Source organism: Puma concolor, chromosome D1, assembly GCF_028749965.1.
Source record: "Puma concolor isolate L17-30 chromosome D1, mPumCon1.1.hap2, whole genome shotgun sequence".
Classification (NCBI taxonomy): domain Eukaryota; kingdom Metazoa; phylum Chordata; class Mammalia; order Carnivora; family Felidae; genus Puma; species Puma concolor.
The window spans coordinates 90,069,566-90,092,056 of NC_141676.1; the positions used below are offsets into that span (position 1 = coordinate 90,069,566).

The following is a 22,491-nucleotide window of genomic DNA, read 5'->3' on the forward strand; positions in this document are numbered from 1 at the left end:
TTAGGCAGTGTAAGAAATCTCTGCCTAAAGCATCTTCTAAATCTTTTCCACATTCAGTCCAGTGGGGGCAGTGGGGTGGAGGGGTGGAGGGGTGGAGGGGTGAGAGCCCTACAAGTCACAGGCTCTGCTTTTTGCGCTCTTTATTTGCTGTGTGACTTGAAGTGATGCACCTAATCTCTGGTTTTTCAGTTTGTCATCTACAAAATAGAAGTTGCTCCAGATGGGTGGTTCTCAAACTTCTCCCCGACACCCCGCCCCTTCTGGCCCAACACTAGTGCTCTACAGCTGTACCAAGGTGTTCTTTCTTTTAAATAAAAATAAAGGGTACAATTTTCTTAGTTTTGAGTTTTTACCACATGAAATCTCATTAACCCTTTGTTGCTGTTTCTGTCAGTTGTCTTAGCCAGCACTAGGAGGTCACAAAAAAGTGGCAAAAAGAAAAAAAAAATCGGGGAAAACTTGGAACCCTAGTCCTGCTTAATTGATAGGTCTTTCTTTCTTTCTTTCTTTCTTTCTTTCTTTCTTTCTTTGAGGAGGGGGAGGGGGAGAGGGAGGGGGAGAGGGAGCATCTTAAGCAGGCTCCATGCCCAGTGCAGAGCCGGACATGGGGCTCCATCCCATGACCCTGGGATTATGACCTGAACCAAAATCAAGAGTCCTATTTGATCATTTTTGAAAAAATTATAAAGTGAGGTCAGATATGATTTTTATGTAGTTTATGTAATGGAGTTATTTGTGCTGGAATCATAACACAGGTGAAGTGTTCTTAGTTTATAGGATGAGAAACAGTGTAGAATAGTGGCCAAACACATGAGCTTGGCAGCAGGATCGCTCAAGCTCATATTGAGCTCTCCTACTTACTCTCACTAGCTCTTACTAGCTCAGTTGCCTGGACAAAGCATTTAACCTCTTTCTCAGTCCTTCACCTGTAAGGTGGAGATGATAACATACCTACTTCATGATTATTGTGAGGATTAAATGAATCAATGCATATTAAGGTGCTTAGAACATGCCTAGCACATAGTAAGTATGTTACAAATGTTAGCTATTGTTATTCTGTAACAAATGTATAAATATCTAATGGTACTCAGCCAAGAACATTGATTTCCCGAGATCTTTTAAACATATTTGAGAGGCAAGGGCCTGGAATTTCTCTTCTTGTTCTGAAATTCTGTTATTCTATGTCATAGAATTGGATTCCTATAATCTTCTTGCTCCCTTTTTATAACTTAGTGCCTTACTGAACATGTTTTTTCTCTATACATAGAGTGAAGTCACTTTTTTCATTTATCAAGTAGAATCTAATCTTAAATAGGGCTTTAGAAGGGTTTCCTTTCTGTTTCTTGACGCAAAGGTGTTTTTATATTACATACATTAGTTACAATTGTTATCTATCATTAAATACCTAATATACTTTATTCTTTGTCCTTAAGGCTGAAGAATCTGAAGCTCAGAGACAGTAAACAAATTGTCAAAAGCTCTAAGTGGCAGATCCAAGATTCTAAGCCAGGCTATCTGACTCCAAAGCTTGCCCTGCTAGAAATACAGCAAATCTGAGTTCCTATTCCAGTTGCTGTAGTGTTTATGGAAACTAATTTAAAGCAAGCTCAAGCAGCTCTCCTTTAAGTGGAGACTAATTTCTATGTGAGTATTCTATTTTTTTTTTTAATGTTAATTTTTGAGAGAGAGGGAGTGGGGAAAGGGCAGAGACGCAGGGGGACAGAGGATCCAAAGCAGGATCCACACTGACAGCAGCAAGCCCAATGTAGGGCTCGAACTCACTAACTGGAGATCATGACCTGAGCCAAAGTTGGACGCTCAGCTGACTGAGCCACCCAGGCGCCCCTCTATGTGAACATTCTTGAGGGATGATCTTTTTATACAACGGTCAGCTGAAATCACCGTGTAGCTGTTCATACTCGTTCAAAGAAAGGTGAAAGATCAAACAATGACCATAAGCAGTTGTTTGTGTATCAGGTCAGCGAGCCTCTGGGCCCAGCCACATTCTGCTTGCCCCAGAAGAACCTCTTGTCTGTGCACACTTCTGTCCTCACCCCGAGGGGAGGCAGCTAGCCAGTCTCCTGCCTGGCCTGTGGTCTCTCTGTTTGCCACCCAGCCTTCTTGTGCTACCTTGAGGATTCCTCACCTCTGGCAGCACCGGGCTGGCTCCTGTGTTCCTGTGTGGCAGTGATGATAGGTACAACGTGGGCAGTGGGAGCTCAGGGAAATATTAGGGCGAGATGTACACAAACACTCTGCCTCCTCCTCCCCTTCTGTGGTGACTGGTCCCCTTCTGTTCCCCTCATGAGCCCATCCACAGCTCCTTCTCCGGACTGAGACTCCGCTTCCTCCATTTTATTTCTCACACTTTTTATGTTCACTTTGCAAATCTGTCAGTCTCCCTCTAGCTTCTTCCTATGGTGTGTCTAGTGTTGGATTTCAGGGAAGGAGCCAGCAGTTTATGATAATTAGTCAGTTTGTAATGAGCCAGGAAAGTTAATTTGTAAGTGCACTGTCTGGAATGTGGGACAGCTCTTTCCGTATGAATAATGATGGCACATAAGGTGCCAGGCCAATACAGAAACCGCTGTTGAATTCTTAATGTTTCTGAGTTTTAATAATGTACCAATAATCCTATGGAATTTAATCTCTCTGTGTAACAGCATTTTATTTTTATTTTTAATTTTTTTCTAGTTTAAAAAAATGTTTATTTTTGAGAGAGAGAGAGAGAGAGAGAGAGAGAGAGGGAGAGACAGAGAGAGAAAGAGAGAGCACATGTATGGTGGAGGTGGGGGGAAGGGCAGAGAGAGAGAATCCCAAGCAGGATCCGAGCTGTCAGCACAGAGCCTGATGCAGGGCTTGATCCTGTGAACCATGAGATAGTGACCTGAGCCAAAATGAAGAGTGGGACACTCAACGAACTGAACCACCCAGGTGCCCCAATAACTATGTATAACAACATTAAAAATTTTTTAAATGTATTTCTTTGTTTATTTATTTTGAAAGGCAGAAATTTATGTGCAAGTGGGGGAGGGGCAGAAAATGAGGGGGAGGGAGAGAATGCCAAGTAGACTCCACGCCATCAGCACACAGCCCGATGCGGGGCTCCACCCCACGAACACTGAGATTGTGACCCGAGCTGAGATTAAGAGTTAGACGCTCAACCAACTGAGCCACCCAGGCGCCACTGTATAACAACATTTTAAAGTGAAATTGTGTTTATAGTTCAACCCTTATCTTAGGTACACATCTACCTTTGAAGGCAGACCTGTGCCTTGTCTAACACCTCTACATTCAGGTGATGAAGTGAGAGTCTCTCAACTTTAAGTCCTGGGCAGTTCTAGAGTAGTGGCTTCATTTAGCGCTCTAGGCCCAGTGGTGGTGGGAACTAGGCTGGTGGATGATGAGGGGTATGGCTCAGGGGTGAATGGCAGGATGGGAACTCTAGGAAGTAGGAGGAGGGCAGGCATTTGGGGAGGCTGGGCACAGTAGCACGCGCCACTGACCTGTTTAGACCCAACCTTATTAGTGAACTGGCTGGAACAGCAGGCATGTATCTTTCCTTCTTCCTTCCCCTTACTCTTCAGCGTGGTCAGTTTTTCATGCAAGTATTACTGGGATGAGCTGGGAATTGGGCCGCCTGTCTCCTCCACCAGACTATGAATTCTACAGGAGCAGGGTTTTTGCTCACCTTTTTATGTGTTTGATGTTCACAAAGCATGAAAAAATATTGCTGCCATTTCTTGAATGTTCATCATTATGCTATGTTATCCCAAGTGTTACCATGTTTTATTGAATCTAAGATGTCTATGGTAAGATACGTAATTGCTTTATGTATTGTTACAAAAGAAAAGGCCTTGCCAATTAAACTCTGATACAAGTGCTTTTGCCGCTTAGAATTTTTATTATATACTTACTGAAAGAGCTCTTGTAGGTTTATTTAAACATGGATTTTTATCACGTTGCTCTTATGCACACATAAAAGGGAAAAATGTAAGTGAAATAAATTGATTAAGGTATTCCCCCAATTTTATCACTTCCAGAGTCTGACTCTTCAGAATCTTTTTTGACTCAGAGTCATTGATGTATCTCTGTGTCATCAAAAGTGTTGGTGATGCAGTATTTCTTAAAAGAAGGCGTACTGTCTCCAGGAATCTCCTCCAAGCACCTAGTACCCATTCTGGGAGTTTTAATCCCAGTGTTTTTTCACTCGATCTGTGGCAGGCTAGTGTTGTCCGTATCTCAGTAATAACAGTGCATATTCATTGCCATCACTGTCTCCCCAGGTCCTATATTGGCCCTTGGTTGTTAAGGTTATTTTCCCAGTGATGAATATTTGCTTCCCTAATCAGATTTATGCTTAGCTGCTGTTCCCATGCCTTTCAGTTTTAATGCCAAATTATAGTGTAATCTTTTTGAAGACATTTAAAATGGCAGTTAGACTCAGGGTGTCCAGTGCTGACAACATCATGACTCAGTGAAGCGAGGACAGAGCTAATGAATGGCTGTGAGCAAGGTCACACACAAGCAGGCAGTGGCATCCACATCCTGACTGCCACCTGGAAGATAGTGGCCACAGGACACAACGGTTGTAAAATGGATTCAGAAGTGTTAAAATGGGGGGGGAAATGCATTATAGGCTTGACAAAATATAGATTGTTAATTCCAACAACAACCATGCTGGGCAGATCATTTGGATTTTCAGATGAGAAAACTGGGGATCAGTGTGTGGCTTACTAACGTCAGAGCTACTAAGCACCCGGTAGATTTGGGAGAGTAGAACCCAGGTTTGTCTGATTATAAAGTTCATACTTTCAACTATACAACATTATTCAAGAAAAAATAACTAGACTAGAAGCTTCAAGGAGGCAAGGATTGATTATTTATTTATTTATTTATTTATTTATTTATTTATTTTAATGTTTATTTTTATTTTTGAGAGATAGAGACAGAGCACAAGCAGGGGATGGGTAGAGATAGAGGGAGACACAGAAACCGAAGCAGGCTCCAGGCTCTGAGCTGTCAGCACAGAGCCTGATGTGGGGCTCGAACTCATGAACCACAAGATCATGACCTGAGCTGAAGTCTGATGCTTAACCGACTGAGCCACGCAGGTGTCCTTGTTTTTGTTTTTGATACACTGATGTTTCTTTTTTTTTTATGTTTATTTATTTATTTATGAGAGAGACAGAGAGACAGAGAGAGAGAGAGAGAGAGAGAGAGAGAGAGAGAGCATGCATGAGTGGGAGAGGGGCAGAGAGAGAGGGAGACAGAGAATCCCAAGCAAGATCCGTGCTATCAGAGCAGAGCCTGATGTGGGGCTGAACCCATGAACCACAAGATTGTGACCTGAGCCGAAACCAAGAGTTGGACGCCTAACAACTGAGCCATCCAGGTCTTAAGGACCCAGAATTGTACCTGGCATTTACTAAGTACTTAATAAATAGTTGTTGAATAAAGTCTTTTGAGAGAGGATACAGATGCAATCATGTCCTATTTTCCTGGAAATGAAATCTATACATTTTGGACAATGGGTAAAAGCAGGGAAGATGGGTGACAATTTTCTAGACAAAGTGTAGTGTGTAGTTTACCAGTTCTTTCAGGCCTTAGAAGAAGCACAATGGTGAGGAATGGAAGGATGTCCATCGCTAGCTAGGAGGCTGTCAGCACCAGGCTGCTGGACAGCACTAAAGTAGTTCCTGGACTCTTCCTCCCCATCTCAGATAAATCAAGATCAACAAGGGGGGTACCTAGCTGGCTCAGTCAGTGGAGTGTGTGACTCTTGACCTTGAATGTGAGTTCGAGTCCCATGTTGGGTGAGGAGCCTACTTAAAAAAATAAAATATTAAAAAAAAAAAAGATCAACAGGACTCTATGGATTGTATAGTTAAAATAAATAAAAATGGAGGGACATCTGGATGGCTCAGTTGGGTGAGCATTGGACTCTTGGTTTTGGCTCAGGTCTTGATCCCCAGGTTGTGGGATCGAGCCCCGCATTGGGCTCTGCATTGAGAGTGGAGCCTGCTTAAGATTCTCTCTCCTCTCTCTCTCTCTCTCTCTCTCTTCCTCTGCCCCTCTCCCACACTTGCATGGGCTTTCTCTCTCAAAAAATAATAAATAACAAATAAATAAAATATTAAAAAATAAGCTTTTAAAAATAAGAAAGGAAAACAAATCTGAGAAGACTTACTATCCAGGAAATTTGTATATAGGGCATATGTTATTGGATCAATTTCTGGGTTTAAAAAAATACATGAAATGTTTTGAAAATTCTGAAAGTCTTATAGCTCATCTGTAAGATATAAAAGTTGACATATTTGGACACTACTATGTGCTAGATCTTGTGCCTAGAAGTTTTTCATATATCATGTAACCCTTATAATAACTCTAGGAGGTGATTACTGTCTTCATTTTACATATGATGATATTGAGGGCAGACAGTAAGTGATTTGGCCAAGGTTATATACCTGTGAACAGTTGAGCCAGTCTGGGAGCCAGGATGTTCAATTGGGATTCTGTGGATTTTCTTCTGCATTCTGCTGCTTCCCCTCTAAGCTGTTTTCTTTTAAGTTTTTATTTATTTGTTTGAGAGAGAGAGACCGATGGTGTGAGGGTGGAAGGGGCAGAGAGAAAGGGATAGAAAATCCCAGGCAGGGCCCGAGCCGCCAGCATAGAGCCCAGTGAGGGGCTTGAACACACAAATCGTGAGATCATGACCTGAGCAGAAACCAAGAGTCAGATGCTTAACTGACTGAGCCACCCAGATGCCCCTCCCCTCTAAGCTTAAGGCAGGACTAGACTTTAGAAACCACTTTACACTCTCATTTTACAATGGGGACACTGATAATAGGGGATATAAAGTTACTTAGTAGTGGAGTCATGTCTAGAATTTAGGTGGTTTTTTTCTTAAAGATTTGATTAAAATTTTTTTTAAATATTTATTTTTGAGAGAGAGAGAGCATGAGCGGGGAAGGGGCAGAGAGAGAGAGGGAGACACAGAATCCGAAGCAGGCTCCAGGCTCCAAGCTGTCAGCACAGAGCCCGACGCGGAGCTCAAACTCACAAACCTTGAGATCATGACCTGAGCCGAAGTCGGATGCTTAATCGACTGAGCCACCCAGGCATCCCTAAAGATTTTATTTTTAAGTAATCTCTACACCCAATGTGGGGCTTGAACCCACCACTCTGAGATCAAGAGTACATGCTCTACTGACTGAGCCAGTCAGGCACCCTTTAGAATTTAGTTTTCTTGAGCAATTTATTAAACAGTAAGTAATTATGGAATGTCACACTGGTGTTTTAAGTAGTTTCGTAGCTACAGAAGCTGAATAGGTTTATGACTATATTTTAAAGAACAAGAACTACCAAGTGGGTAATCTAGGGACTGCTTTGGATTCCGGACACTTTCCGAATTAAAGAGTTCTCACCCTCTTGGGTTCCTTTATTTGCTAATGGTATTCTAAAATTATTGGGAAATGCGACTGTGAGCAGTATTTCACATCCTCGTTGCTAAATTTTACTGGCAAGCTTTCCTACGTGTAGATTAACTATTGCGTTGTTTTGCTCCACATCTGCTAAGTAGTTATTTCCTTTTTTTCTGCCCTTTATCCTTGCCTTGTGTAGCTTACTGGTGTTTTATGCCGTGTAATGTCTACTCCCTTATTTGGGTAAGATTAGAAGCAAGATGTTTCAGTCTGGGGCAAATGTCCTGTCCCTTCCTGTTTTGCTTTTCTGCTCCTCTCCTTCCTTCAGGTGCCCTCTTCTCTGAGCCCCTTCTTGAGCACCCGTTTGGGACCAGGTGTCCTGTTTTCCCTAGCACACTGGAATTGCTTTGAACACTCCATACAGATCATTGGGTACCTGGCACATGGCAGATCTGGAGTTCCTCTCGTGAGCACACACATTCCTTGGCCTGTAAGAACTTAATAGTTGAGATTGGAGAGCCAGACAATTTGATAGAAACATGATTGAATACCTTTTTTTTTTTTTTAAAGCTAATATGTGAGTGTTATATAGAGGCATTGTGTTAATAAGCACTTCACATTTATTATATCATGTCATTCTCTCAATAACCTTATGATTCCCATTTTACAGAGATGGAAATGGAATTTAGAGAACTTCTGTGTTCTGTGTGAGGTCAGTTACGTTTCAGAATTGCTACCCAAATCCAGGTCCAGAGCCCAAGCTCTTAACCACTGTGTTCTTGTACTGACTACTGCCTCTGCACAGCTCAAAGGACTTTTCCCTGTGTGTCCCCTGTGCCCTCACTCACCGTGTGCCACAGTTGGAATTTGAAAACTAATAACAACTTACGAGTCAGACAGCCTCTCTAAATGATTCAGCATCTTCCCTGAGAGGCTTCAAAGGAATTCAAGATCTGAACAAATGTAAAACAGTGTCCAAGTTATTATCACAGTATTGCTTGTAATAGTAAAAGATTAGAAATAACCTAAGTGTTGGGGCGCCTGGGTGGCTTAGTCGGTTGAGCGTCCGACTTCGGCTCAGGTCATGATCTCACAGTTTGTGGGTTCAAGCCCCGTATCAGGCTCTGTGCTGACAGCTCAGAGCCTGGAGCCTGCTTCAGATTCTGTGTCTCCTTCTCTCTCTGCCCCTTACCCGCTCATGCTTTGTCTCACTCTGTTTCTCAAAAATAAATATATATAAAAAAATAAAATAATAAAAAAGAAATAACCTAAGTGTTGATCGAAAAGAGATTGATTAGGGGCGCCTGGGTGGCTCAGTCGGTTAAGCGGCTGACTTCAGTTCAGGTCATGATCTCGCGGTCCGTGGGTTCGAGCCCCGCATCGGGCTCTGTGCTGACAGCTCAGAGCCTGGAGCCTGTTTCAGATTCTGTGTCTCCCTCTCTCTGACCCTCCCCCGTTCATGCTCTGTCTCTCTCTGTCTCAAAAATAAATAAATGTTAAAAAAGAAAATTAAAAAAAAAAAAAAAAAAAAAAAAAGAGATTGATTAAATGAATTAGAATATATTTATATAATGAAATGATGCAGCTGTGCTAAAGAATGAGGAAATGACATATAGATGTGGGACAATATAAAAGGTAGGGCATTATGTGGAATAAACGTAATTTAGAAGAGATGTTACTTTGCATAGAATCAATAGTACGCTGTCATTTGTGGTGGGAGAGGCAGAGAGTGTATGTATGTATGTATGCTTGTATGCAAGCCTTATGTCCAATGTGGGGCTTGAACTCACAACCCAGGGATCAAGAATTGCATGCTTTACTGACTGAGCCACCAGGCAGGCACCCCTCTATTTTTGTTTGTACATGCATAAAATATCTATGGAAGGATAGACAGAGATTGGTAATATAGGTTACTTCTGTAGAGTGGTTAAGGGATTCCAGGTAGGGAGATTGTCTGCTATATACCTTTTGTGTGTCTTGAATTTGGATTTCAAATAGTAAGCTCCTTCCTAGAAATGAAAACAAATACAGAAAGGCTTTCAAGGCTGTGTATGTTTCACGAATGTGTGGGATAAGCCTGCCTTCGTCCTTGCTCCATCCCAGTGCCTGGCATAGTATGTACTTGCGTATTTGTGCAATCAATGAACCGCGTTGAGAAAAATATCTCAAATTCCTGTATAGGAAGGGTACAGCATCTCTTTTGTGGTACGCCTGCTAAAAATACATATCCTGGATCTAACCATGAAGAAACATCAGACAAACTCAAATTGAGGAACAGCCTGAAAAATAAATGGCCTGTGCATTTCAAAAATGTCAAGGTCATGGATGGCTAAGAAAGACTAGGGGACTGTTCCAGATCAGAGGGGATAGGGGGATATGACAACTGAACGCACTGTGTACAATGCCAGATTGGATCCAGGGCCAGAAAGAAAGTTGTTTCTTTCACCATAAAAGACATTAACTAGATTCCCATTTTTAGGAAATAGGCACTTATGATTTTAGTAGTAAAGTGGCATTGTCTGCAACTTACTCTCAAGTAGTTCAAGTAAAAAGCAAAAGAGGGAGGAGAGAGAAAGAAAGAATGGTAAAGGGGCGCCTGGGTGGCGCAGTCGGTTAGGCGTCCGACTTCAGCCAGGTCACGATCTCGCGGTCCGTGAGTTCGAGCCCCGCGTCGGGCTCTGGGCTGATGGCTCAGAGCCTGGAGCCTGTTTCCGATTCTGTGTCTCCCTCTCTCTCTGCCCCTCCCCCGTTCATGCTCTGTCTCTCTCTGTCCCAAAAATAAATAAACGTTGAAAAAAAAAATTAAAAAAAAAAATAAATAAAAGAAAGAATGGTAAAGTAAATGGGGTAAAATGTTACCATTTGGTGAGTCTGAGTGAAGAAATACAGGTATTCTTTCTACCATTTTGCAGCTATTCTGTCAAACTATTAAAAAAAAATATTTCCTGTATGGAACATTTTGTGATTTTATAATACTGAGCCTTTTATATCCTCTTATACAATTTTATGGTTTTCTTCATGTAGATCTTTATATCTTTGATAACATTTAGTCCTAGATTTCTTTATATATTTGTTCCTTTAAAAAAAATAACAGGTGGGGTGCCTGGGTGGCTCAGTCGGTTAGATGTCTGATTCTTGGTTTCGGCTCAGGTCATGATCTCACAGTTCGTAGGATTGAGCCCCACATTGGCCTCTGGGCTGACAGCATGGAACCTGCTTGGGATTCTCTCTCCCTCTCTCTCTGTCCCTCCCGTGCTTACACACTCCCTCAAAATAAGTAAATAAACTTAAAAAAAAAAAAAAAACAGCTTTGTTGACTTATAAGCCACATATTGTATAGCTTGCCCTGAATGTCTTTTTATACATGCTTAAATGGCACTGTTATATAAGGAAAGTATGCTTTTTTTTAAACAATAATAAACTTTTTTAGGGTATAATGTACATATATTAAACAAATTATTTTTAAATGTTTATTTAGTTTTGACAGAGAGAGAGAGAGAGAGAGAGAGAGAGGGAGGGAGCAGGGGAGGGGCAGAGAGAGAGGGAGGCACAGAATCTGAAGCAGGCACCAGGCTCTGCTCTCCGTACAGCTGAACCACCCAGCCTAATTTGCACATATTTTAATTGAATAGGTTGATGACTTTTTTTTTTTTAAGTTTATTTATTTACTTTGAGAGAGAGAACCCTCAAGGAGGGGCAGAGAGGGGGTTGGGGACAGAAGATCCAAGCCGAGAGCTGGATGCTGGGCTAGATCTCACAAACTGTGAGATCATGACCTGAACTGAAGTCAGACACTTAACTGACTGAGCCACCCAGGCTCCTCTGTTGACACACGTATTCCCTCTGTAACTACCCACCAGTCTAGATAGATACAAGATAAAGAACATTTCCATTTATGAGAAAGTTCCCCAAACCCCTCTGTTTGTACATGCACCTGTTGGTAGATGTGGGTGTTGTTTCTAGTACCCTCTGATGGAGAGAAGAGTAGGCTGTATGGGGGGTGACTGTGTGTGGTGGGTGTGGTTTCTGTGGGGGTAAGGCTGACAGTGCTGAGATGAAGCAGGAACAGTCTCCTCAGAAGGTCGGAAGAGGCTGCCAGGTGGTTGGGATGTGGCAGTTCCTGTATTCTGGAGTAAGGCCCAGACATTGGATGTTCCCGTCTTTTCTTTCTTTCTTCTTTGGGTCTTATTCTGGTTAAGAGGCTGGAGCATGTACAATCTAAGAATGTGCTTCTTGGCTTATTTCCATTGATAATGGGGAAAATTCTGACTGGATCTGGTCTTCCTTACCTTTGGTTTAATGGTGTTCTGAACAGTTTTAACCTTTTCTGTTTACGTATGCTACTTTCATGGGGTGGTGGGAGGATGTATATCAGGCACAGCTGCCCTATTAAACAGCAAATCTCACGTGACTCTTAACATGTCAGTGTTTTATCATTATGAAAAGGAAAGATTGATTTCCTTTTTTTTTTAATTAAAAAGAAAATTTTTAAATGTTTATTTTTGAGAGAGAGAGAGACACCGAGTGTGAGCGGGGGAGGGGCAGAGAGAGAAGGAGTCACAGAATCCAAAGCAGGCTCCAAGCTCGGAGCTGTCAGCACAGAGCTGTCAGCACAGAGCCCAACGTGGGGCTTGAACTCAGACTGTGAGATCGTGACCTGAGCTGAAGTTGGACACTTAAGTGACTGAGCCACCCAGGCACCCCAAGAAGATTGATTTCCTTAAAACGCCTATTTTGGAAAACAATAGGGTTTCAAGATGCAGAGTTAGTGCATGTTGATGTTTAGTAAGGCTTGTGATTTGTTCATTAATTGCTCCTGTATTGACCAAATGGGAAACAGTTTACATTTGTGTTCACCTAATTGTGAACTTAGAAAACTCAGAAAACTCAGCCCTCCTCGCCTGCCATTTTCCCCTTGTTTTGTGACTTTTATGATTCTGCTATTCATTTCAAGTAGGGGGTATAGGAGGTCAGTGTTTAAGCAAGTGTGCAGGGGAGAGCTGAGCTGGGGCCGTGCAGCATTCAGGAGTGCATGTGAACCCATCACTTATCTGTGTTTACCATCCAGGAACTTCATTCTCCTTATCAGCAGAGCTAAGAGAGCTACCGTTAGCTTTTTTCGCCTCTCTATTCCACATTGTTGACCTTCCGTGTTTATTCATTCATTTATTTATTTTTTAAGTTAACCCTACCCCTAACATGGGGCTCGAACTCATGACCCCAAGACCAAGAGTCGTGTACTCTGCTATTGAAGCCAGCCAGGCACTCCAGACCTTCAGTATTAAAAAAAATTTTTTTTTAATGTTTGTTTGTTTGTTTATTTATTTATTTATTTATATAATTTATTGTCAAATTGGTTTCCATACAACACCCAGTGCTCATCCCAACAGGTGCCCTCCTCAATGCCCATCACCCACTTTCCCCTCTCCCCCACCTCCCATCAACCCTGTTTGTTCTCAATATTTAAGAGTCTCTTACAGTTTGCCTCCTTCCCTCTCTGTAACTTTTTTTTCCCCTTCCCCTCCCCCATGGTCTTCTGTTAAGTTTCTCAGGATCCACATAAGAGTGAAAACATATGGTATCTGTCTTTCTCTGTGTGACTTATTTCACTTAGCATAACACTCTCCAGTTCCATCCACATTGTTACAAAAGGCCATATTTCATTCTTTCTCATTGCCACGTAGTATTCCATTGTGTATATAAACCACAATTTCTTTATCCATTCATCAGTTGATGGACATTTAGGCTCTTTCCATAATTTGGGTATTGTTGAGAGTGCTGCTATAAACATTGGGGTACAAGTGCCCCTATGCATCAGTACTCCTGTATCCCTTGGGTAAATTCCTAGCAGTGCTATTGCTGGGTCATAGGGTAGGTCTATTTTTAATTTTTTGAGGAACCTCCACACTGTTTTCCAGAGTGGCTGCACCAATTTGCATTCCCACCAACAGTGCAAGAGGGTTCCCGTTTCTCCACATCCTCTCCAGCATCTATAGTCTCCTGATTTGTTCATTTTAGCCACTCTGACCGGCGTGAGGTAGTATCTCAGTGTGGTTTGATTTGTATTTCCCTGATGAGGGTTTATTTATTTTTGAGAGAGGGAGAGAGAGAGAGAGAGAGAGAGAGAGAGCGAGAGCGAGCAGGGGAGGAGCAGAGAGAGGGAGACAGAATCCGAAGCAGGCTCCAGGCTCTGAGCTGTCAGCACAGAGCCCGACGTGGGGCCTGAACCCACAGACTGTGAGATCATGACCTGAGCTGAAGTTGGACACTTAACCAACTGAGCCACCCAGGCGCCCCCAGACCTTCAGTATTTTAAATGAGGGTTACACCTATCTAATGAGTGTGTAGAACATAGCAAGCATGCAATACATTGTATTATCATTATAAATAATTTCTCCATTTTTACCTTTTTGTCCAGGTGTGTTATCTTTTACAAAGCTCCTTTTTTCTCTCTCTCTGTGGTTGAAACTGCAATTTACTAAAATGCATTTATCTATTTAAAGACGTGGTTCCTTTTCTCTCTCTTTTCAGGCACGTTGCAGAGAGGTCTTTCTGTCCTTCATGAACACGCGCGTGGTGGACAGATGACTGTCCCCCACCCTGTGCTGTTCTAGGTGCCCTGGACGTGGAGCTGTCCAGTAGGGGGAAGGATGGATTCCAAAGATGACAGCTCACACGTGTGGTCTACATCTGCAGAACATGAAGAGAATGCTGCACAGGTGAAGAGTGGCCTTTCCAGCTTGGTACTGATAACAGTTTTTCAGCTGGGTACAGTTTGCGGACAGCTACAGAAATTGCAGCTTCTCTGTAGGGATGAGTAGCTGGGAGGGAGCAGCACACAGGACTTGCACAGGAGGAATAAGGAGGGTTTTAGCACTTTGAATGCTCCATCAGTGTGAGTCACTATGATTTAGAGGAGCTCTGTGACCCCCCCCCCCCCCACAGGCTTCTCTGCCATTTCTGCAACTTATCGTCATACTTTGTTTCACTGTTTTATTTTATGTTATTGGCACTGAAAGCCTCCAACTGTAGTGTTTCTTTTATGTTATCTCCTATAGGGTTTTGATTCTTCACGTGTAATGAAGCACAAAGTATGTCTGTAGAGTGGCTTTTTCTTTTCTTTCAAATTCAGAATGTAAAGGTCTAATTGAAAGTGGTCCCATTGAGTCAACCTCTTTGGAGGTTAGTCACTTACTAAAATGTAGCCATAATGGATGATCACTGCCTTTTGGACTGTGATCATAGCCAGCTGCATGTTCTTTTGAATATTCTTAGCAAAGGCAAATGTCTGCTTTTTTGGTGTGGATTTGAATTTTGGGAACAGTCAGCAGTCATATGGAACCATACGTGGCCAAAGTATAAAACTTGATTTTTAAGCATTGTAATAAATATGCAATTTTAATTCAGTGTTTTGTTAAATTACATAACCTTAGTATTATAATCAAAATCAGGCAGTTAACATTGAGATCCTTAAATATACACATTTCATTTAGCTTAAGTAGCATGACAAATGTTACAATAAATAAAGTTGATCTTCAATACTTAAAAACAAACAAACAAAAAAATGTTCTAGTGATGCTTCTAGCGGAATAACTGAGAAAACTCTGCTGTTTCTCATAGAAAACATTTTGAAGACAACTTTCATGTAGCTATGCATTTTGGTGTATTTTGTTTATAAACAAAAATGTAGTCCATTCAGAAACAGGGTCCCCATTTGTAGGTAACCAGATAGTAGAGCTCAACACCCCTCATTGAAGTCCCCCTTCTCAGTTGATTCTTTTCCTAGCCAAGAACTCTGATTTAGCAAAGTGCTGAGTGATGGAGACCAAGTTTTGATGTTAATGAACAAATCTAAAGTCACAAAATTATCATGTAGCACTTAAAACTGCAAATATGTTATAAGCTTAATTCTTCCAATAGACAAATTATATCTTCATAGACAATCAAATTTGTGTAGAAACTGGACTAATCACTGAGTATAGAAGTGGAGGTTTGTTTTATTTCTCTGATGGTTTGATTGTATTTGGTCCCCAGGTTTCTTTCTGGGGATTAAATTTGCTTATTTCATCTTTGGAATCTACTATTCTCCACTGGAGAACACTGGAAGAAAACAAGTTAGGTCTGAAGCCAAGATGATATAAGAGTAAAGATCCCAACCTAACTTCAGTATCAGCACATAAATTATTTCTCTCCCAAAATGTGTACTTGGCCATCTGCTTCCATACCTTCAATATCAGGCATCAGGCTATGTGCCAAGCTCCAGCCTTCAAGAATTCAAACCTCCAAAGCTGACTACTCAGAAAGCATTTTATAGAATTCAGTTTCTGCTTTAGTTCTTGGTAGATAGAAAATTACTTACCTTGGTGATAACTGCAATAGTTTTCCAAAACCCCTTGAAAGTGCTTGATTAGAATTTCCTTTCTGGCAAGGAAGAGTTCAGTTACACTCACTGATTTAGCAAACGGTCACTGACATGTGTCCATATAGACTTGGACTGTGAAAAAACATGTAGGAAAGAAAGTGACCTTGTGTTAATGTGTCTCCCGAAAGGCACTGTTAGTTATAAAGCATGATATTTATGCTGTGTTGAGAGCCATTGGCTGTTGAGTTGACATTTTTTTATATTACAGAATAATTTGTATTTTGTATTTTGGTCATATCGACAACCAGGAATCTTCAGTCACATTTCCAGGTTTAGCTAACTGCCCCCTCAGGACTCCCAAAAGAGATGTCTGCATTGGACATTCGAGGCAAAGAGAGATTTATATCAGTTGCTTAATATAAAGCAGTAAACGATCTGACAACAAGGTCATTGGATCCTGTCTCCAAGTCACTAATAGTGTAGATGAAGGTGTATCAATTCTTCTTTCATTGGGGATGTTTTAGAAATGCAATCGTGTACTGTGCTTGGTCAGCCATACAGCTTTGTGAGATTGGTTTTGTTCTACAAGGACACTTTCTACCTACTTGCTGCTTTTTGCCCCAGGTGCACTTTGTTCCTGACGCTGGAACTGTGGCTCAGATTGTCTACACCGATGACCAGGTTCGTCCACCCCAGCAGGTGGTATACACGGCAGATGGTGCCTCCTACGCTTCAGTGGACGGTCCTGAGCATACGCTGGTGTACATCCATCCTGTGGAAGCTGCACAGGCATGTGAAGGATTATTGTTTGTAGTTCGTTTGTTAATTGGTTAACTCACCAGTGACTTCTGTGTTCATTCTCTGCCAGTCACTGTGCTAGGTGTGGTGATGTATGATATGCTTCAGATAAGATTTGTGCTCTTCAGGAGCTTATAACTATCTTGGCAGAGGAAGATGTGCTTTGTTTATTTAAATTAAATGTGATAAGGAGTTAGAGCACTGCCTTCCCATGAGTTCTTGTCCCAGTCACTATTGATTCTCAACTTGTTACTTTTCTTTGTATCAAGAACCAGGTCAAAAATGGCATTTAGTTTCGTATAGCTTAATCAAAGACAGATCAGTGAAAACCATACAGACTATTTCAGTTAAATGTGTAAGCAAAAAGTCCTACTAGCTTATTAACTACTATTTATTAATTTACTGATTTGTAGAACTGTGATGGAAGCAAAGGTAAATGCTGCACAATTAGAATTACTTTTATTTTTTTTTCTCAGTGACTTGGGGTGTTAGTTTCCAAATGCATGACACATATATATACGCGGGTGGGCACCTGGCTGGCTTAGCTGGAAAAGCATGTGACTCTTGATCTTGGGATTGTGAGTTAGAGCCCCACGATGGGTATAGAGATTACTTGAAAATAGAATCTTTAAAAAAAAAAAAACAAAAAAAACCCCAAACCCCCACAAATATTTAATTGTTAGTTTGTATGTTACCACTTTAGAATGCACAGAGCACTTCTAAATATATTTACAAAAAAGTTCCATACTTTTATAGTAGAATCCTGGTAATAAAAATTTACCCTCATCCAATATTTAATCAAGAGATTCTAGTCACTCTAAAGAAGAAATAGGGCCCACCTAATTAATACCTTTCAAATTTATATGAAGGTGAAATGACCAAATAGTCAGATGGTACTTTCAGAATGCCTCTGCTGCGTTTTAGTCACATAACTATATTAAAATAAGGTCATATAGTTTATGTAAAGAGCCCAACTTTAGTTTATTACTATGTTACTAAATGTCTGATTATGAAGAAAAGTACAAATGTCTGACTTACTAGAAAAATTAGATGTTTGACTTATGATAATTTTTTTAAGTTTATTTAAATTTAGTAATCTCTACACCCAAGCTGGGGCTTGAACTCACAACCCTGAGATCAAGAGTCACCTATTTTTCTGACTGAGCCAGGCTGGTGCCCCCCTGACTTAACGATAAGTTTTAAATACCAAGTCTAAGAAATCTTACAACTGGCTGAAATTCTCCTATGTGTACCTCTGGAATCAAAACTCAACTACAGTTCTTATTCCCCTAGGTTTGCTAAAGGCTTGAACAAATTAGAGGAAAGAAAACTTTTCTGGATTGGTGATTTTTTGTGGTGCCCTGGCTAAAATAACTTTGAAGATTTTCCTTCCCTAGTTAGCTTTGTTGTATCATGACCCAAATTATTATGTGTTTATAATGAGAACTTTTCAAAATTATGATTTTACTGGCTTTATCCAGGGATGAATCTGTGGAACATTAAATTCAACTTATTTTCCTTCTCGTTCTTTTTTGCTAATGAGCATGCATTGTGTTTGAAAAATGTCCTTGTGTATATACTAGTTTTCTGTGTGTCTGTGTCTCTATCCATTTTCGCTTAATCACGAGTCTCCTCCTGTGATGTATAGTGTCATGTGTGAACGTATGCACTCTTGTTCATGCCATGTCTTTTACGTTTCTGTGACATGCCCTTTTAATTAGTGCTGACATTCAACCTCAAGAGAGATTTCGCTTAAGAGTAAAATTGTCCAGTATGTTAGCTAGTTGAGATGGTTAACTTATACAATCTCTTTGGAGCCCTCTGAATGAAAGGCTTTAGCTAAAAGTACAATTACTATCTTTATCTTCTTTATTAATGAAGGATTATTACTAGCTACATGGGAACAAAGCCTGTCAAGAATTTTTCCTGTGCAGGCAAGCTGTCTAAAGATTTATTGATATGTTTTTTGTTTTGTTTTGTTTTTTTGCCTAGACTCTGTTTACAGACCCAGGGCAGGTAGCTTATGTCCAGCAGGATGCTACAGCTCAGCAGGTAATGAGTTGCTTTTTTTGCCTTTTTATTGTTTACCGTTCCCTGGAATGTGCCCCCCTCCCCCACCCTATGCTGTGCATTCTCTGGTTGTCTATTTCTTATGTGTTACAAATGGTCTCTACTTCCTTTGATGAAAACAAAGCAAAACATAGCCCGAACACATTCCAATCAGTACATATTGAAATAGTCTGGTAATAAGAAAATGATTCATCAGGAAGATGTGAAAATTAAGTCTATCAATAAGATATTGATTCAAGTTCCAAAGAATAATCCTGAGTTAAAAAATGTCTCTTTTTGGAAATTTGGAAACATTTTGGTACTTTTCCTATTTTTAAATATTAGGGAAAACATTTCTACATGTAAATTTGATAGCACCCTTTCTCATCCTAGCTTCTGAAAAATTGAGATCCTTCTTGGTTTTATTTTAAAATGTTTTTTTCCCCTTTTATCCATGTTTCTAGTATGTTCTATTTTACTTTGAGGGATTTCTTCCTTATTTTCCTCCAGATTGTGAAACTGGTAAAGAAGGTATAGAAGCTAGATACCCCTCAGTCTTACTGTAAAGGAGCTATGGATCCAAATGGTTTTATTTCCATGTTGGCTAGCGTGACTGTTACTTAGCGGTACTACTGAGTGTCATGAGTGATTATGAAGTAAATTCCCATTAGTAAGCACTTTGTGCATTTAAATTCTTTTAGTAGATGATTCAGATACTTCCATTTGAAATATGAACAGTAGTTTTGTTAATGTTATTTATGAAATCTAGAAAGAATTCTTAGGAGTCTTTGTCATTTAAGTTATAGTTGAATTTATTCCTGATTGATAATAATCTGCAATTTTGTGGTGTCTGTGAACTTGAATGAGAATTTGTCTTAATCTGTTGAGGCTGCTGAAATACAATATGATACACTGGGTGGCTTATAAACAACAGAAATTTATTTCTCACAGTTTTGGAGGCTAAGAAGTCTCCAGGTGTCTGGGGATGCCCGTTCACGAGGGCTCTACCTTCAATACCTAATCACCTCTCAGAGGCCCCACCTCCTAATATCATTACATTAAGGGTTAGCTTTCTTTATTTTTATTCCCTGTGTAGCTAATATACAGTGTTATATTAGTTTCAGGTGTGGGGATTAGCTTTCAACATACAAATTTTGGGGAGACACAGTCCATAGCAGAGTTATTTTATTTTAATAGTTTTAAAATAATAAGGTATATTCTTGACAAATCATGTCCTTTTCTGTATTTATTGATTCCATCAAGCAAGCAAAGGCTAGATTTAATTAGTTTTGACAACTTGGCAGAAAAAAAAAATTTTGTCTTTCCTAGGTGATTAGTTCATTTACTCAGTTTTGGGGTAATGAATTTTTTTTCATAAAATATTGAAGCAATACAAAAAACAAAAACAAAAAAAAAGAAGTACATAAAAAAAAATTCTGTCCAGAAACATCCTCATTAACTTAATATTTGGTGACTATTATTCCAGACATCCTTCTAGACATACAAATAGATAAACAGGCATGGGGGGGGGGGGGGAGAAATGGCATTGTGCCCTAAATGCTGTGACGAATCTAAATGCTTTAAACTTAAATTGACTTGAGCAGAAGAAAATAAAACTGAGGTGAAAGTAAAGGAGGTTGGAGTCATCATGTTCTCCTGGACTGCACTTGAGCTCTAGCCCTGTGTTGTCCTTGGCTCCTGCTGTGATAAGAGCATCACTGACGCTGACACTTCCTCCCAGTGTCCTCACCACTGTTCTGTGTCAGGTGCATTATTATTGTGACTCATATATTTATGTCCTGCTCACTAACCACAGTTATTTAGAGTTTAGCTGCATTCTCTACTGGCATTTAATCTGTAGAAATCTTGAGTCTAATTTTGATTATTTTCCTCATTCCTTCTCTGTCTTCATGCCTATCTGATACTTTATCCTTGAAGTTTTCCTTGGAAGTCTAATGACTTCGCCAGCATATGAATCAGAATTTCCCTATACAGTGTATGTCCTTGAGATGTATAGGTTAAGACTATTTCAGGAGCGTTTTCATTTATCAGACTTTTGAAAATCTTTTCAGTTTCATTTGATATGTTTACTTTTCAGGAACATCAGTCACAAGTATATTGACTCTTCTTCTAGTTCTGTACCTAATCTATTCTCTATAATCATTTTTATATCTGTTATCTTCCATGTTATTGTGTAGTTTCCTTTGTGTCCGACTTAACAACATACATCTAGAAAAGCACAAAAGATTGTAAGCATATAGCACACTGATATATTGTGAAGTAAGCATGCAGTATAACCAACACACAGATATATAGAACATTCCCAGCTCCTGAAAGCCAACCTCATGCTTCCTCCTAATCACTTCTTGTTCCTTCCTCCTCAAAGTAACTACTCGCCTGCTTGCTAACATCGGAGATTAATATTCCATGGTCTTGAACTGTATATAAACGGAACCATTTAGTATCATTTCCTTTCTTTGTGGCTTCTCTTGTTCAGCATAAGCCCCCAGAGATCCGTTTGTGTTGTTGTGTTGTTGTTGTTGTTGTGTTGAAGCTGTGGGGTTTTGTTTCCTTCTTGTTTTATTGCCATCTAGTATTCGGTTTTATGAATATACCACAATATATATTCCAGAGTGTGATCCTTTCTCCACTTTGTTCTTCAAGAGTTTCTTGGCCCCTTGCTTTTCCACATGCATGTTAGAATCAAACTGGAAGTGTCCACAAAAGTCCTGCAGGATTTATTTCGCTTGGAATTTCATTGTATCTATGAATCAGTTTGTGAAGAATTGACATCTTTATAGTTTTGAGTCCTCCAATCTGCGGACATGATATATCCCTAAGTTTAAAATAAAAGTTAAAAAACTATCTTCTGAGTAGTGAGTCTTACACATCCTTCAGTGGACTTATTCCTGGATATTTGGTGTGTTTGATGATATTATAAGTGGTATAATTTTTAAAGTTTTCATTTTTTTAAATGTTTGTTTATTTTTGAGAGAGGGAGAGACAGAGACAGAGTATGAGCAGGGGAGGGGCAGAGAAAGAGGGAGACACAGAATCCGAAGCAGGCTCTAGGCTCTGACCTGTCAGCACAGAGCCCAATGTGGGGCTCAAACTCATGGACCACGAGATCATGACCTGAGCCAAAGTCGGGCACTTAACCGAAGGAACCACCCAAGCGCCTCTAAAGTTTTCATTTTCTAACTTTTATTTTGGATTTTCTTAACAAACAGTCATGTTGTCTGTGAATACTGACACTTTTCTTTCTTTCCGATACTTCCTAAACCTTATATCTTTTAATTTTATTTCTTTTTTCTTCCCCTTTTCATCTATTGGCTGGGATCTCTAATACATTGTTGAACAGAAGTGGTGCTAGTAGGTTTCTTTTTTTCCCTTCCTGGTCTCAAAGGAAAAATTTTCACTATTAAAAATGATGTTTAATGTAGGATTTTTAAAATCTATATATTTAAATGTCTATTTATTTATTTTGAGAGAGAGCACATAATAGGCTTAGAGAGAGGGAGAGAGAATCCCAAGCAGGCTCCATGCCTGGCGTGGCAGGGATCTCAGGAACCATGAGGTCATGACCTGAGCCAAAATCAGTAGTTACATGCTTAGCAGACTGAGCCACCCAGGCGCCCCTATGGATGTTGACTTTTCTCAAATGCTTTTTCTGAATCTGTTGAGATTTTTCTCCTCTTTTCTGTTAATATGGTGAATTATATTAATTGATGTTTACAAATTAAGCCAGACTTGCACTCTGGAATAAACTCTACTTGATCCTTTTCATATATGTCTGAATTTGGTTTGCTAATATTTTGTTTGGATTTTGCATATTTATTCAGTAGTCGATGGTGTTTT

The 22,491-nt window shown here is 40.1% G+C and overlaps 1 protein-coding gene across 2 annotated transcripts in view; it reads left to right on the forward strand.

Annotated features, from left to right (window-relative positions):
* Positions 1 to 22,491, forward strand: part of PRDM10 (PR/SET domain 10) — a 101,960-nt gene that overhangs the window by 22,506 nt on the left and 56,963 nt on the right. For both annotated transcript variants that reach the window (XM_025928351.2, XM_086678666.1), the window contains exons 2-4: positions 13,956 to 14,143; positions 16,411 to 16,575; positions 18,577 to 18,636. In XM_025928351.2, the coding sequence (XP_025784136.1) occupies positions 14,075 to 14,143; positions 16,411 to 16,575; positions 18,577 to 18,636 (294 nt within the window). In that variant the 5' untranslated portion in view covers positions 13,956 to 14,074. The remainder of the gene's footprint in view (positions 1 to 13,955; positions 14,144 to 16,410; positions 16,576 to 18,576; positions 18,637 to 22,491) is intronic.